General features: G+C 35.8%; 3 protein-coding genes across 6 annotated transcripts; 1 reads left to right on the forward strand and 2 right to left on the reverse strand.

Annotated features, from left to right (window-relative positions):
- The first annotated feature begins 1,063 nt into the window (after positions 1-1,063).
- On the forward strand, positions 1,064-3,381 carry LOC145161475 (uncharacterized). The gene has a single exon (XM_079081002.1). It carries the CDS (start codon positions 1,179-1,181, stop codon positions 3,027-3,029), a length of 1,851 nt encoding a protein of 616 aa, XP_078937128.1. The 5' UTR covers positions 1,064-1,178; the 3' UTR covers positions 3,030-3,381.
- A 1,122-nt stretch (positions 3,382-4,503) lies between these two features.
- Positions 4,504-6,941, reverse strand: TFIIS (transcript elongation factor IIS). 4 transcript variants are annotated; one of them, XM_079081006.1, is made up of 3 exons: positions 6,707-6,941; positions 5,049-5,980; positions 4,504-4,731 (listed from the first exon to the last, which is right to left on the reverse strand). In XM_079081006.1, the coding sequence occupies exons 1-2, from the start codon at positions 6,872-6,874 to the stop codon at positions 5,069-5,071; spliced, it is 1,080 nt and encodes a 359-aa protein (XP_078937132.1). In that variant the 5' UTR covers positions 6,875-6,941; the 3' UTR covers positions 4,504-4,731; positions 5,049-5,068. The 4 variants fall into 4 exon arrangements, with proteins under 4 accessions (XP_078937132.1, XP_078937131.1, XP_078937130.1 ...); XM_079081005.1 differs by having other exon boundaries at positions 4,504-4,739; XM_079081004.1 differs by lacking the exon at positions 4,504-4,731 and adding an exon at positions 4,864-4,979.
- Positions 6,942-8,358: 1,417 nt separating this feature from the next.
- Positions 8,359-15,599, reverse strand: LOC145161477 (RING-finger, DEAD-like helicase, PHD and SNF2 domain-containing protein). The gene is made up of 16 exons (XM_079081007.1): positions 15,353-15,599; positions 13,909-14,785; positions 13,568-13,836; positions 13,015-13,498; positions 12,468-12,927; positions 11,975-12,376; positions 11,449-11,898; positions 11,184-11,350; positions 10,894-11,110; positions 10,604-10,804; positions 10,404-10,520; positions 9,898-10,312; positions 9,621-9,814; positions 9,408-9,559; positions 9,012-9,288; positions 8,359-8,880 (listed from the first exon to the last, which is right to left on the reverse strand). The coding sequence occupies exons 2-16, from the start codon at positions 14,673-14,675 to the stop codon at positions 8,605-8,607; spliced, it is 4,848 nt and encodes a 1,615-aa protein (XP_078937133.1). The 5' UTR covers positions 14,676-14,785; positions 15,353-15,599; the 3' UTR covers positions 8,359-8,604.
- Positions 15,600-16,558: the final 959 nt, after the last annotated feature.

Below are 16,558 nucleotides of genomic sequence, written 5' to 3' on the forward strand. Positions count from 1 at the left end.
GCGATTTGGTTATCTCTAGATTGAGGTGAGTCTCCTTACTGTACCCGTGGGTCAAAAACACCAATGTCGGCCCACTAGGATATGATATGTGCTTGTTGTCTTTGTGACTATTGTTGTATGCATGTATGCATGTTTGTTATATGTATGTGGCGTGAAATAGTCCCGAGGTTGAAATAGACCCATACGGTTGAAAAATATCGATTGAGTTGAAATACACTCGGGGGTGAAATAGACCCGTACGGTTGAAAAATACCAATTGAGTTGAAATAGACTCATGGGTGAAATAGATCCGGTACAGCTTTCAGATGACATATATGTATGGTATGTGGTATTTTGGGGAACTCATTAAGTTATGTGCTTACAGTTTTATGGTTATGGTTTTAGGTACTTCCAGTTCGAAAGGGAATGACCCGGCTTGATCGCAACGCATCCACCTATGTTTCCGCACTTTATGATTTTGGGATTGTACTCTGATAACTATTTTCACTTTGATATACTTTTGAATGGTTGATAAGAATATATGGTGTTTATGGATTGAATTAAAAATGAAAATTTTACCTTATGATTTTTGGGACGTTACAGGCAGTCTCCCCTCCACCACCGCCCATGGCAACTCCAGCCTCCGACAAACGACAATTTTTAAGTAGTGAAGTATATGATTTTGTGCTCTAGAATTGCCACTGGCGAGTGGTAGTGTGTTAGGATGTTTTTGAAAAAAAAATAATAAATAAAAAATAAAACAGTCAATCTCATACAACCTACACACTCTTTCTCTTCTTTCATCTTGCTAAGCTACCGGTGACCCATCATCGGTGCACACCCTTACCACCCACTACGAGGCGATGTTCAGCTCATGTTAAGAGCTTGGCGAGTGGGTTTGGCGCACCCACTCCGTGTAGTCTTACAAAAATGGAATAAAAATTTGGATTTATTTTAATGGAAAAAAGCATTATTATTTCTTTTCACAAAATGTATCAACTCTTTTCTTATCATTTTCCGATAAAACACATGTAGTAAACTAGTAAAAGCATTTTAAAATTTATTTAAAGAAGTTTGATACACACTTTGCTTCTTCTGAACAATTTATTTGTATTTGTTTCCTAAATAATTTATTTGAATCCTTTCGACATTCTTCTGAATTCTGAGTGTAGAAACCATAAGGACTCGGTGATGTCAAAATGATCTACACAAACAAAAGGGTTCTTCGTTATCTTACTAAAGGTGACGGCTTTTTTCTATCCTCTTCTTCCTCATACCTCTGGATTCTTCCTCATCGTTCTCCGCATGATGGCGATACTGGATCAAGATACCTTTCGCATCAAAAGATTTTGTTTCTAAGAAATAATTCCACAGTTGCCCAAATCACTAAGCTCAACGACGCCCTCCATCTGTTTGATCAAATGCTTCACAGGCAACCTCGACCATCAATCTTCGAATTTACCAAGCTGATCACTGTTATTGCCAAGATGGAGCATTACTCAACTGCGCTTTCTCTTTTTAAGCAAATAAATTTAATGGGTATTCCGACTGATCTATTTGCAATCAACATCTGTATCAACTGCCATTGCCACCTTAACCAAGTGAAGTATGGTTTTGCTTTACTAGCCACCATCGTAAAGCAAGGGCATCCACCCAATGTGACCACCCACAGCACTCTCATAAACGGGCTAGTTCTAACGGATCATGTTTTTGAAGCTGTTGAATTATTCGAGAAACTGCTCAGAGAGAAGCTTTGTGAACCTAATCAAGTTATGTATGGAACTGTTATCAACGGGCTTTGTAAAGTAGGCCACTGTAGCAGGGCTCTTGAATTGCTCAAGTTCATGGAAGCAAGCTCATGTAAACCCTATGTAGCACAATACAACACAATCATCGATAGCCTCTGCAAAGACAACATGATTGATGATGCACTCCAACTGCTTGCCAAAATGACTGAAAAAGGCATCCTTCCAAATATTTACACCTACACCTCCTTGATTCATAGTCTATGCAACTTTGAACGTGAGAACGAGGCTGCAAGAATGTTGAGAGATATGGAGGAACAAGGAATCTTTCCTGGGGTGCATATATTTACAATCTTGGTAAATACCTTTTGCAAGAAAGGATCTGTAAAAGATGCTGAAAATGTCGTGCAATCCATGGTTCAAAGAGGTGTGGATCCGAATGTAGTCACTTATAGTGCACTAATTGATGGATATTGTTTATGTGGTGAAGTAGAAGAAGCTCATAAAGTTCTTGATCGAATGGTGGAAAGAGATCTTGTACCTAATATAGTCACTTATGGAAGCTTGATAAACGGGTACTGCAAAAAGAAGCAAATTAATGAGGCCATGAAACTTTTTCGAGAAATCCAAAACAAGGGTTTGATTCCTAATGTTGTAACTTACAATAGTATTCTACAAGGTTTGTTTCATACGGGTAACTGTAAAATGGGTAGGGAATTCTTTAATGAGATGCAAATGAAGGGCAAGACTCCTGATATATGTACTTATAGAATCTTGTTCCATGGAATGTGCAAGAACTCTGAGTGTTCTGATGCGTTGGATCTTTTTCGTTCTATGGGAAGATCAAGGTGTGAATTGATGAAAGATGTTGCTTTGTATAATATTTTGATTGATGGTTGTAGTAAATGTGGGAAATTGGATTTGGCAATGGATTTGTTTGATGAAATTTCTTTGAAAGGATTGAAGCCAAATGTTTGGAGTTATACGATCATGATACGTGTACATTGCCAAAAAGGGTTATTTGTTGAAGCGAAAGAAATGCTTATGAAAATGGAAGAGAATGGTTGTTTGCCAAATAGTGTGACGTATAATGTTATAGTTCAAGAGTTTTTGAAGCAAAATGAATGTAGAGAAACTGAGGTTCTTTTGGAGGAAATGGTTAACAGAGGTTTCTCCCCTGATTCTACTACTTTTTCCATGTTACTAAGCTTAATCACGAAGGTGGGCCAAGATTCTCCAATCCTTGTTTCTATTCAGAAGCTCAAAGGCATTAAAAGGAGAGATGATAGAATGGCATTTTCTTGAACTTGATTTGCTAAATCGCTAAATTCCAACTTACTTTAGGGTTCTTGTTGGAATGCTTAATAGTTAGTATGTGCAAAGATTGTGTTATATGCTTTAGAATGATTTGGGTATGTGTCGTTATCCTGTTTTAATTACAGATTTATGTCAAAGACATGTTAGGATATTGATAAAGTTAACTATCTAGTGACGTTCAATAATTTACATATTATTCTAAATCTTAGAAGTAGGAATAGCTAGTGGTATTGGTTTTGTAAAAGTGTTCAATAAAATAACGATAGAGACATAAATATAATATAGTTCAAGCATTCCGAATCCATGAGTGTGTTGATGGTAATTGGCCCTTCTATCCAACTCAATACGTCATGTACTCTAAATTCAGAGGTTATTGATTTTAAGGTGGCATATTATTATATTTAATCAATAAACGTCTTAAAGGTTGTTGGAGCTTATTGTCAATACAAATAATCATTGATGATTACATGTTACCACTTAAGTTTATAAAATAAAAATAAAGATAAAGATAAAGTAAAAATATCGATTATATATTATTCAAAGTTTCAATTATCGTTTAAGAAATTAAATTTAAAATCTTGTTTTTAAATTTATGACAATGGAAAATTTTGGTAAAGGGCGAGGAAACGGAAACGGTCATTGTGTAGGACGTTGACAAACCGAGAGGACGGTTTTGGTAATTATCGACGGAGTTTATATTCATCGCACAAAACTTATTCTTCGTTATGGAAGTTTACATGGAATTTACTTCCCCGTTTCTTCCTTGTAATGGCGGCCGGTTTATTGTACCCGGCTTTATCCATCACCTAACCACCTAACTCCTCAAAAACGTGTCTAAAATCCCACATTGCCACGTATCCATAAAATCCACGTGGCACTTGAACTGAAAGCCTTACTGGCCTATTATATAAAGCCTCCCTTCAATAGCTTCAAGCATTAATTAACTACTCAGATGGAGGCTTGTGTTTGTATCTCCAGCCTGCATGCACCCCAGCCCCCACAGCTACAAATCTCAAACTTCGTTTCTCAACCAGGAAAACACCACCGGAGGTTGAACCTCCGGCAAGGTTTCCGGCGACAGAAGGGGCGTGTGAAGAGTGGTGGAGGAGATTGGAAGATGAGGCCAGCGAGCAAACGAAAGGAGGAGACGAGTGAAGACAAATGGGATAGGGCTGTGGAGGAAAGCAAAGAAGATGACAATGTAAATGAAGAGGTTGAGTTAATGGAGATGGAAGCGATCATGGGGGAAGATGATGGAAAAGAACCAATGGATTATAAAAGAAGAGCAGGAATTTTCTACAAGAGCTCACAAATGTTTCAAGCAATCAAGGATAAACAACATCATCATTGTGCCTAAAAATGTAATGCATGGATCACCAAACTTTTACATGTATCATTACATAATTGTATTTGTATGTCACTTCCTATTTGGAAACAGTGTTTTAAAACATGCAATAAAATCTAGTGCATACCATGGCTCCGATTACTTAATAAAGAAATAGTATTGAATTTTTTATTTAGTAATGTTTTTTTAGATAGATGCAAGTCATGCAACCCTTCCACCGAGTAACTTCATCTATACACACACACACACGTACACAGCATCATTATTAACCCCATGATCTTTATCGAACCTCAAGGACTTTTATCGAACACCTTCCGTGCGTAATTGACAAGTCCACTTAAGGCCCTACACTTCTTTGCAAGTCACAAAAAGAACTTACACATATGAAACAGCAAAAAAAAAAAAAAAAACATGTATAAACACAACAAATTGAAGAAGACATATTACAAAAACAAAAAGCAGTAAGGGAACGAAGAATGAGAATAAAGTTTGTTTATGGAGGGAGGTACAAGGATACAAAGTACAAACTAAATGTCTGTATGGTAAAACCTAACACAACGGCCTCGTATAACATAAAAGGCACGGTCGAACACCTACATCTTACAATAATCAAGAAAAAAATATATTTCTAAAAAGAAAAAACTGAAAACATTAAATCTTACCTGACAAATGGCTGATTCCATTAACAGAACTTCCAGTGATTATCGCAGTTTACACAGGTGACAAAAGTGGTCATGGGTTCATCAGCACTCCGAGTCTGCAACTGGTAATAAGTGCACTTCCGTTTCCCACATCTCCCACATCTGAACTGATCTGTGGTGGCTTTTGGTGGGGCCCCACGTTCACACTCCATTAAAGCTTTCTCTTTTATTTTCACATTCTCCATTTGTCTTTCAGTGCTCGCCATCTCTTCAGGTGTCAGTTCAAGAACCCTTTCTGGTTTCACATGCCCAAGCAACACTTTCCTTCTGAAATCAGGGTTTTTAGGATCTTTAATATTGAACATGATCGATCTGTATTTGAACTTTTGTGCCCCATTTGATCTCCCCCATTTTTCAAACATTGCAGACTCCACTGACACAGCGACTCTGTAAGGATCTGAAGCTTCCACTTCATCTCTTAATTCATCTTCAACTTCACCAGAAACTTTGCATAATGCCTCTGAAAGAAGCTCACGGATTTTGTCTCGTACAGGATCCTTGCAGTAAACAAGGGAAGTTAGTTTTGGTGGGGCCATGACATTATTTGGTTTTGGTCGCATGTTTTCTTCTTTGGTGACACTGACAGTGTGTTCTTGCTTTTCAACCTTAAGAATGTTGACTTTTTTGTCTTGCGTGCTGCTATGAACATGTTTCTCAATCTTGATACTTTCAGTCTTTGAGACGTTCTCGATCTTGATGGAGTTTGATTTCTGGATTTTCTTGTTGGAAGCCTCTGCTCCATTTTCAGATTTTATGATGTCTGAACTTCCGTTCTTCTTGTTCTTTAATGTTTCTTCAACGATTATGTTTTTCCATATCTCAACCATTTCAGCAGCTAATGACTGAATCTTCTTTCTGGGGTGTTTTGTTAGTTGGCGAAGCCGCTTCCCCACCTGAAACAAACAAAATATTTACAAAAAGAAAGTCTTCAGATTTTGTAAATTGAATTTGTTTCAAATGCAATTTGTTTCATTACTACTGCATATGTTGAAAGCTTGAGACTTTGAATGTGAACTTCCCATATCAGCATAGCAATTTAAGAATACAGAAAAAGCTGTATACCAGCAAGAACTCAGAATTCACAACAGTGTGCTTCCCTAATCAACATAAGCAAAGGAAGGTAGCTAATTTTCAAATTAGGTTACTAGAATTAACAATAACACAGTCTTCTATCTTCTTCCATGAAAGATAAATTAAAAACCTCCAAAACCAGTTTTCTTACGGTGCTTAAGCTTCTGAAGTTTGGGCTTCAAAGTGAAACCTAATTAACAAGCCATATACTTTCTCCTGACTTGATTTTTTTTACTCGGTGTCTCGAAAATTGTACTTCTTCTCTTTGTTGCAGTTGAATATCTGCCTTATCTTTTCGTTGAATTAGAAATCCATAGCTTCTCAAGTGTTTTACGTTTTGAAAGTGTCAACAATTTTAAGAATGCCAATGGTCGGAAGTATGGAAAAGGATTCGAAATGTCAAAAACCTAGGTTTTCAAAAGCGAAATCATAATTCGCCCCAAAAATTAGAAAACAACCACACATATTCACATCCGTGATATACAATCTCGATTAACAGTACAAAACCAAAACAAATTTACTGTACTTGATGAGAGAACATAATTTACCTGCGTGGAAACGAGAACTTGATAGTTAACAGGGAATTTTTTAAGGGCTTTCAAGGCGTCTATACAACGATCTTCCTCCGGAGAAGAATCTGCACCGGCGCCGTCAACAGCCGCAGCGTCTGCCGCTTTCTTGGCCGCCTCGAATAGCTCTTTCAGCTCCGCCTCCATCGTCTACCTCAAAGAGAAAGAGATCGCTTCAAAATCAAAACTAACAGAAGAGAAAAAGAGAGCAACAGAACCGTCCGGTTAAGAGTTTTGATGAAGCCGAAAAGGATACGGAGGAAATCTTGACCGTTCTTCTGCTCCTGGGAAAATTTAATCGTGCGGTACATGAGTAAGCGTTGAAGATTTTGTCCGGGTTTTGACGGCTTAACAGTAACTAGATTTTAGAGTAATTATTTTTTAGAGAAAAAAGTTAATTTAATAAAAATATTAATCAATTTCCAAAATTTAAACAAAAAGTTAAGTTTTTCCTTCAAAACTAATAAATTTTACAGGTTCAACCTAAGAAATAGTTGTTGGACATATGAAAGAAATCAAAAACCACATGTTTTGGAATAGAATTGACCTGTAAATTGACATGTTTGACCAACGAACTAGCATGTTTGACCGGTAAAAATGTCTAAAATATTTTAAAAAAAAATTAACTTGTGAAATTATTGTTCACTTTTCATATTTTTATGAAAATAATACTTTTTTTTTAAGTTTTTTATTGGGAATCCTCGTAGAATATTTCACATCAAAATAGAAGTTTATGTTGATAAAACGAAGTTCTAAGTGAGGTTTGACCTGCAAATTCGTAGGCTTGACCTGCGCAAATGTCCAAAACAATGAGGCATTGAAAAAAAAACGTAGTTAGACCTATGCAAATTTACCGTTCTACAAAATTTTCATATTTTTACCAAAAATGATTTTATGCTAAAAACATTTTTTTGAAGTACGAATCTTCTAAGACCATTTTCACACCAAACTATCCAAAACAATTTAGAAATAGCATTAAACTAAATAAATGTTAAAAGGTAACACTTTTTTTACAAAATAATAATAATAATAATAATAATAATAATAAATAAATAAAACCATTGAAACAGGAAAAACCTACTATTCTCAGTTACAATGGTCTTTTTAAAAACAAAAATTAAAGTTTGTTACCTTCTAACAACATTTATTTAGTTCAATGGTATTTTAAACTATTCTAAATAGTTTGTTACCCATTTATTTCATTATCCCCTAATAAAGTTATAAAACATCTAAGTACTCACCCGTGATAGTGGTGAAACAGATGAGCGGATAAGCATATAGTAGCAATAACAGAACCACATTTACCAAAAGAGGCAACTAACTTTGAACTTGAACTTGAGCTTTGATGACTATTAACTAATTATGAAATCCCCACAACATGAACGGGTGTAAAATAGCCCAATCACCAAACAAGAAACATCAGACAGGGGCTTGAATCAAGAACAACCATGAAAATGAACTTACATATGTATTGCATAAAAATATGTTAATTTGTGTCAGGTTATCACAGTCCAAATCAACGTATTACAACATATGATGGACAAATTTGGTAATAAGAAACAGTTTGAAGTAGAATGTTGTAATTAGGAAAAAGAAAATGCAATATTATAATAAGGAAAAACTAGAAACTGTATCACTAATATTATTTCTTGCATTTGCTCCTAAAAACAAACAAAATATGATAGAATACATAAAGCAACCAACATGTCAGTTTTCCTGTTAAGTTGTTTTTATATTAAATAAATTAGAGAGAAAATGTGAAAATGAAACTAAACTAAAACTCAATATGGAGTGTAGAGAGTTCACTTCAACCTATAGTAACTATCTAAGCTAATAAGTTATATTTACTGAGAGAGATAACTAGAGTATAGACGCGCCTATGATGGGCCCCGCCCTGCTTCATCGGCTTTTTTGGTCTGGTCCATGAGCCTCCTCTCGGCGGCTATAGCAGCGGCGACACCTGGCGGCAAATGCATTAAATCTGAATCCGTGTTGTGTTGTTGGATTGTTGATGGAGCAACTTTGAAAAGAGACTCAACATCTTTGAGTGTGAAAACAGGCTGATCTTGGTTCCTTTTGTTTCCGCTTATAAAGGAACCACCATCTTTGCTTTTATTCAGTTTATATAAGCTTTCTTCCACTGTGTCCTTCACCTGTAGTACAATATTATTTTATTAATCAAGATTCAAAAAAATTGACAGAACAGAAGAGATTGTACTGGGACTGAGACTGATGTCAATGTGAACAGATAAACAAGGTAATATTTTGTGGTTAAAAGGCGTACTATGAAACGATGAACGAGTGTCTTTTTGGTCTGTCCAATGCGGTGCACCCTGCTGATGGCTTGTGCTTCTGCTGCGGGGTTGAGTAGCGGCTCTACAAGAATAACATGTTGTGCTTCCAAAAGATTAAGCCCATTCGCCCCATGCTGAATCAATAGCAGCATTACTTGAATGGAATTTCTTTCTCTCTGCTTCATTTTCATTTTCATTTTCTTATTCACACCATCTTTCGCATCAACTTTCTCTCCTTTAAATTCACTGATAGCAACTTGTGATTTCCTGAAAAAGTCATTTCCCGCAGATAAAATCAGCAACAATTTCAGCACTCACAAGTATGGTGCTATGTTAGGGTACATGACATAACAGAACAGGTTGTACTGCGTATAAAGTAAACGTACCTTCCTCCTTTCATTCTGATAAAACTAATATCATTAGCTGTAAAAGCATGTTCCAGTACGTCAAGAACATCATTCCAACTTGAGAAAACAAGAATTTTGTCTGTTGGATTCGTGGAACCGATACACAGTATTCTCCTTGTCACTGCTGCAATCTACAAAAAGAAATCATCAACAGTAACCTAAAAGCATTAAATAAAAATGTATACTATATACCTTGGTGCTATATGAACCGTTGACAGTCACAGAAGCTTCTGAGGTTTTAAAAGCAGTAACAGAAACATCAGGCAGTTTTTGCTCATCATCAACAAAAGCAACGTTCCCATATTCTGTGGGTTGTCTACATTTTGGACACATCATCCATTTCTTATCAGCCTGACTCATCCCCCTCTCGCTCATTCCAATAAAACCTGCACATTTATGATTTAACAACATATTACTTTAATGTACAACATGAAACAGAACCAATCAACAAATTAAACACTATACTTACATTTACAACATGTAAGATGCCCACACTGAAAAACCATCTTCTGAGTGGTGATCTTATCTTGACAAACAGGACACATGTCATCACCTAATCCCTCTTTAACCGAGTTAGTATTAGAATTCATCATAACTTCATGATATGGATCATCAACAGTTTGTTTAGACTGTACCAAACCCTTCAAATACCGAAGTTGCCCTTTCACACGCAATAACGAGGATAAAGCAACAAACTTTTCACTCGAATTTTCAACGTTTGCTGTTTCTAGCTCTTCCAGACTCAAAGCATCAATGGATTTATCATCCTCACTTTCTCTAAGGCGTAATCGTGAGGTTGCCATTGATATCTCATCATGAGCATTAAGCACTTGAGCTTGAGCAAGTGCCAAGGATCTTGCATGACCATACTCCTTACGCATTCCCTTAAAATAGTAATACAAAAAAGGACAAAATGTTGGGTAGTCAGCCTTTTGTTATAAAGACAAACAAAAAATGGAATCCCTTGACCCTTACCTCAAGAAGAGATAGATGCTTTCTGGCTGCTGACATGGCTTCTTTACCTAATTGAGCCTTCGAATAGCTCTTTATAACCCCAAGAACAACTTCCAGCTCTGAAGGAGATTTAGAAACCTGTTCATATGAAAAAAATAATATGTAATATGATTGATGATTGATGATGGCTGTGCATGTATGTAGATATATGTATTACTCACCATAACTTTCTCCCCAACATCCCTTTTCTTCCCTTCATCTTCATTACTTGATGGTGGTGGAGCTTTGTCAGGCTGTGACAAAGTCCAATAGAACCGATTTAAAGCAAACACTTTTTTCCTTAAATCAACCGCCTCGTCAGCAGATGAAATCACCCCTCCACCATGTCCTTTGTTAAATCGAAACAGCCTCGCCTCATATGCCTGCAATAAGCAAAAAGAGATCAAGTTGCCTTAACAAAATGTACCATTTTTAAAATCAGGTGAAAGAAATTTTTAATAAGATTAAAAACCTGAAATAACTCGTCTAGTTCACAGTGTACACATATGAGCCCCTCTCCATTGACCTGGCACTTTGGACAGTATCTCACACGTTCTACATCCTCTATACTTGGATTCTCCATGCTCTGGTCAACTTCCAACAGTCTATCCAGCAAAGTCCTTCTAGAATCTTCCAATTTTTCCAGACCACTCTGGATATGATACTTAAGAGCAGTTATGCTCTGAAACCTGAATTATAAAATAAAATATTAAGGTCTATTAAAATTAAACACGCAGAAAATGAACATAAACTATTACAAACCGGGATGCAAGTCTTGATGTTCTAGAAGTGTTAAGAGTCTCAGAGACAGCATCTCCTATCTTTCTGATGAAATCAGTAGAAGAATCTTTATTTTGCTCAATATATTGCAGAGCTTCAGCCCACCAAGCAGTATGCTGGTGTCTTCTATCTTTAAGTCCATTACTAACCTTGAAAAAGGTTTAAGAAGAAACACATGACAGATTTATGAATGATTCAGAAATTCTAAATGTTACATTTTTTTTTAAAGTAAGGTTGGAGGAACTACCAGGTCATATGATTTCCTGAATTCCAGCTGAGCCATGGACAATCTTGAATTGAAAACAGACAAAAACTTTTGCTTTAAATTGTTGCATGTGATCTGCAAAGATTGGTAACTGGTACAACTGGATAGAGAAAACGGTCTATCCTCGTCACATGTCTTGCACATGTTACCTTCACAACTTCCAGAATTCTGTTCACCTGAATTAAACTTTTGTATAGAGTTGGTGGTCAAAGGGAGTATCTCAGCAAGATTATAATGTATGTGAATGTTTAACAGAGGGTCGATTCTGAAATCTTCTGAATGCTCTTCTGCTAATTCAAGTGCTTCTTTATATAAGGATATAGCTTGAGGAAAATCTTGTTTAATAATAGCTATCCCTGCAAGTCCATTCAATGCAACAACCAACTTCCTCAGGGCTTCCTCCCCTTCTACTTTAGTCTTACCTACAAGAACCTAGGGGAATGTAAAGCTGGTTAGAAGATAAACAACACAATAAGAATTAAAAAAAAATTATAAAAGAAAAACCAACCATTAATATCTCCTCCATTGTCATGGGAGACTGCTGCAGTGAACGCACGCCTGAACTTCCCACTTGAGGATGACAACATGCTTGCCTTAGCTTCAAGAGGGAGTTCAAAAGTTTTGCAGCCTCCACATGTGTAAGGAAAGAATCCGATGATGAATCATTTCCTGAAGCTTGTTCTTCAGGAATACTAGTTTTGAAACTTTGGATGACTTCCCTAGCATATGTGAGACAGGTCTCGTGTTGCCTCTGATAAAAGTGTTCCTCAATTGGTGTGAGGGATAGCCAAGTGAGACATTCTTCTTGTGGAGGAAGGTGCAACTCTTCAGCAACATGTGATTTTGAGGATCTCCACATTATTTGTTTAAAGAGATTGTGAGTATATTCTACAGCCCCTGCATCTCCCATCTGTGAATGTAAAAACAAAAACATGATTGCAGATCCCACATATTAGTTAAATCGTTTTTTATGATGGTGTAACTGTTAAGTTAGTTATTACCTCATAAGGATTCCTAATAGCATCAACCCACCACTTGAAAACATCATAAGGAGTTGCTTTAAGAAACCTTAAGAGCCCAAATAAGTCATCCAGCTTTTTTTGTATTGGGGTTCCTGTAACGCACCAACGATGCATACAAGGTAAGCGCATTGCCATTTCTGTTGCAGCAGCAGCATTACTCTCCACCATTTGAGCCTCATCTAAACAAATCCTCCACCAGAATATTCGAGTCAGAAAAGTTGGAATCACAGGGTACTTCTTCTGGTATCTCAAAAGTCGCCTATCCCCTATATTCCTTTCAGAATCATGAGATAAGTCTTGTTTCAGCACATCATATGTTGTTAACACAATGTCAGCAGTAATCAGTTCATCAATTTTCGTAACAGATGTGGTATTATAAAGTGAAGTTGTTTTTACTCCTTCATACACAACAACTTTTAGTGAGCCTGGACTTGTATGACTGCAAAAAGAAATAAACCATTTAGCATGCATATATACAATAAAGCTGAATCAATAAATAGTAGTTGTAGTTGTAGTTGTAGTTTACCGAGTTATTTCAGCATGCCACTGTGGCAATATTGGTGCTGGACATACTACAAGAGTTGCACCAGTAGGAACAGGGGAACCGGTTGCTTGACTCAGTTCTAAGCAAAATGGACAAATGTGGGCCCCATCACAGATAACGACTTTGGAGCCTTTATAACTTTTGCGTTTTCTTGAATCACCATTCAGACTTTCTGAATCTTTTATTGGTTCTGAATTTGTTTCTTTATATTGATAGCCTACACAATCTGCATGTTGCCAAGCATCACAGACATCACATTGTACCCATAAACCTTTATACTTTGAGCTTTCACTTACAGCCCCACATACACATTCAACTCGTTCTTTCTTCATTCTTTTGATGTTAGATTTCTGCTCTCCAGCAACTTGTATTGTCTTGTTTCTTATATCATCAGCATCTATGTCCGATTTTCTATGTGCAAATATACAAGCAAGTAGCTCAATGGTTTTCCCTAGACCCATTTCATCTGTTGTTGTCATAGAAACACATCAGTAAAAACATCAAAAAAGATATATGAAAGATTAGAAAGACTAACCTGCAAGAATGCCACCAACAACATAAGATGAACAGTTCTCAAGATTCGTTGAAACACTTCCGTTAAATGAATTGTAATATATTTTAGAGCAGGAATCAACTAAATCCACAGGGACACATAGGGGCGAAACAGATTGACTTTGTTGACTTTCTCTCAGATGTCTGAAAGTTCCTTTCTCACGTTGAACCATCCAGAAAGCTGCACGCCTTTGATATGGTCTAAGCTCAGGGAGCAAGTCAGGCATGTCATCCATTAGCATCGGGTTATCCCTGCAATTTTATTATTAAAATAAATAAACATATAAACCATAACCATAATCATCTATGACTATGCACACTCACTTTGAGGGTTTTATTGCTTCATAAAAACCAGATACATCGAACCTGTATCCTTTCCTATTTTCATTTAGTTGTAAGCCAATCTCCATGTCTTCAGGTACCTTATATCCATATCTAGCCTCTGAGGTAGTTACTTCAGGGCGTAGCCAAGCCATGACATTCATCATACTCTTCTTCCATATCTGCCTTGTAGTCCCAAAAAATGACTCAGAACCCTCGAATGTACACTTTTGTATCTCTACTCTTAATCTAATAGATGACAAATTCCCTGAAAAAGTCAACCCTGTAGTAGGCCTCAAAGTCAAAAACTTCATACTAACCAAGTGAACAAGCCCTGAAACACCTTCACTAGGCCCATCAAAATTTCCTGTTACCATCACATGTGCTTCCATGTCCACTCGCTTCTCAATGAATTCCAGATAGATATCAGAAGTAGATAAGACAGGGATATGCAATGGTTTTATTACATCGTTCAACCGAAACCTAAAGTTATACTTTTCTTCATTGATAAAATCTTGATCCTCGTATTTTCTATCATAACACTCTTCACTTACATTCAAATTTGTCAGAACCACTTCTGAGATGTCATAATGCTCTGTTGACACCCAGTTATCCCTATCAACTTCGATGAAAAATGAATTGTTGTGACTAGAAAGCTCATTTTTTAAAGCATGGGATGTGTCTGGATTGCAAAAATCCTCTTTAGAAACACCATTGTTGCCAACAGTAGCCTGTGCCCTACGAGGCTGAGTTTGCTTTCTTCTACCCATCACACCAGACACATTACTCGCAAAGTGGCATTTGATTGAGGAGAAAGTTATGGATTTCTCATGGAAGAAAGGTAGAAGCTTTCTCTAGGGTTCATCTACCAACTTTGAATCTGAATTAAATAGACTATAACCGTAAGTAAGTAACAAGTTTGATATCCAGAAACTCTGAATAGATTCTCATTCATCACAAAAGAAATAGATAAAACTCACAACAACTTAATTAAAGCCAGCAGGTGAAGCTTTGTACTACATTATAAAGCTCATAATAACTTCATATTCAATTTTTTACAACCTAGCCCGTATGATGGTTCAATTCAAAAAGAAATAGCTACATTGAGTTTTCTTGTCAAACTCAAAGAAGGTATACTATACTACTATAGAAATGCAAAACTTAAATACATTTGGTACTAACCATGAAATTCAATATAATTGGTATGCTTCGCTGAATAATACAAATTAATGAACTTTAAAGTGGAACACTAACAAGTTTGACATCCAAATGTAAAATAGAACTTAATATCCCTGTAGCATTTTGAATAAACTTGTCACGGAAAGTTCAAGCAACTTCGTGATCAACTTCTAACAGCTTAACTCCTACTGTCCTACATGACTTGTCGACATCTATTCAAATTAGTGAGAAAGAAAAAAGATACGTAGAATATGTTTTGTATCCGAACCTGGAGAGTTGGCACACAATTGAGGAATCAATAAAGCTCTCAAAGGACACTTCTGATAAGATGGAAGAATTTGCTCCGTCGATTCTATAGGTTTACGTGGGCGGTGCAACCGCGACGGAGAGCCACTACGAACGAAGACGGGTGAGAACTGAGAACTGATACCGGGTTACCCGATTATGTGCTGATCGTTTTCTCTTGGAAATTATGTATTCAATTGGATCCTGTGTTTTTGAAAGGTAATCTAGTCTCAATTTAACAAAATCAAAGACCATTAATAGATTATTTTTTGGAAATGGGGAAATTTCATTTCCAACGCTAAATATATATATCAAAAATATTATATCTCATTATTTTATTAATACCTATCTTTAATTAAATTGTTTTTCTAATTGTTAAACTTTTTAAAGGATTTTTTTATTAATTTAACTATTTCAATCCTTATCTATATAAAATGTTATATAAAACTCACTTGTTTAACTAATCGTTTTATAAACATGTGGAATTTTGATATAAGCATCCACTCACATACAAACGATTCACATGTTACTATACTATATATTTATTCATCTATAAAATTTAGATAAATAATAAATACTTAAAACTAAATCAATGAGATAAAATGATATGTTATTAAAGAGAAAATGGTGATTGTTCAAACTATTAAATTAGTATGTTATAATCCGTGGGAACCACAGTTACAAAAATAATAAATTTTTTATAGTAAAGCTTATAATTATTAATCAATTATTTTTCAATAAATTATTAATTAAATATGATTTTGTAGGATTTTCAATATATAAATACAATTAATTATTGTCAATCATAACTGAAACTTATTCAATGCGAATTTAAATTTCTCCTAAAAATCAGAGATCAAATAAATACAGAGTAATTGTCTAACTTATTATCAACATCAATACTTTTTAAAAAATAAAAAATGAGAGAAAATAACAAGTGTTATTTTTATAGAGCATTTGAAAAGAAAAACGTGAATTATGAGAAAAATGACAAATGACACTAATAACTAGGGGTGAGCAAAAACCGCACCGCAACTAAAATTAACCACAACCGATAAACCGCAACCGCAATAAAAAACCGATGGTGAGGTTTTCTGTTTTTCAAAAACCGCAAATTTGCGGTGCGGTGCGGTTATTAGTTTTCAAAAACCGCACCGCACCGTACCCTATATATTATATACAATTTTTT

This window comes from Lactuca virosa, chromosome 2 (genome assembly GCF_052849685.1).
Source record: "Lactuca virosa cultivar CGN04683 chromosome 2, Lactuca_virosa_CGN04683_v6, whole genome shotgun sequence".
NCBI classification, from domain to species: Eukaryota; Viridiplantae; Streptophyta; class Magnoliopsida; order Asterales; family Asteraceae; genus Lactuca; species Lactuca virosa.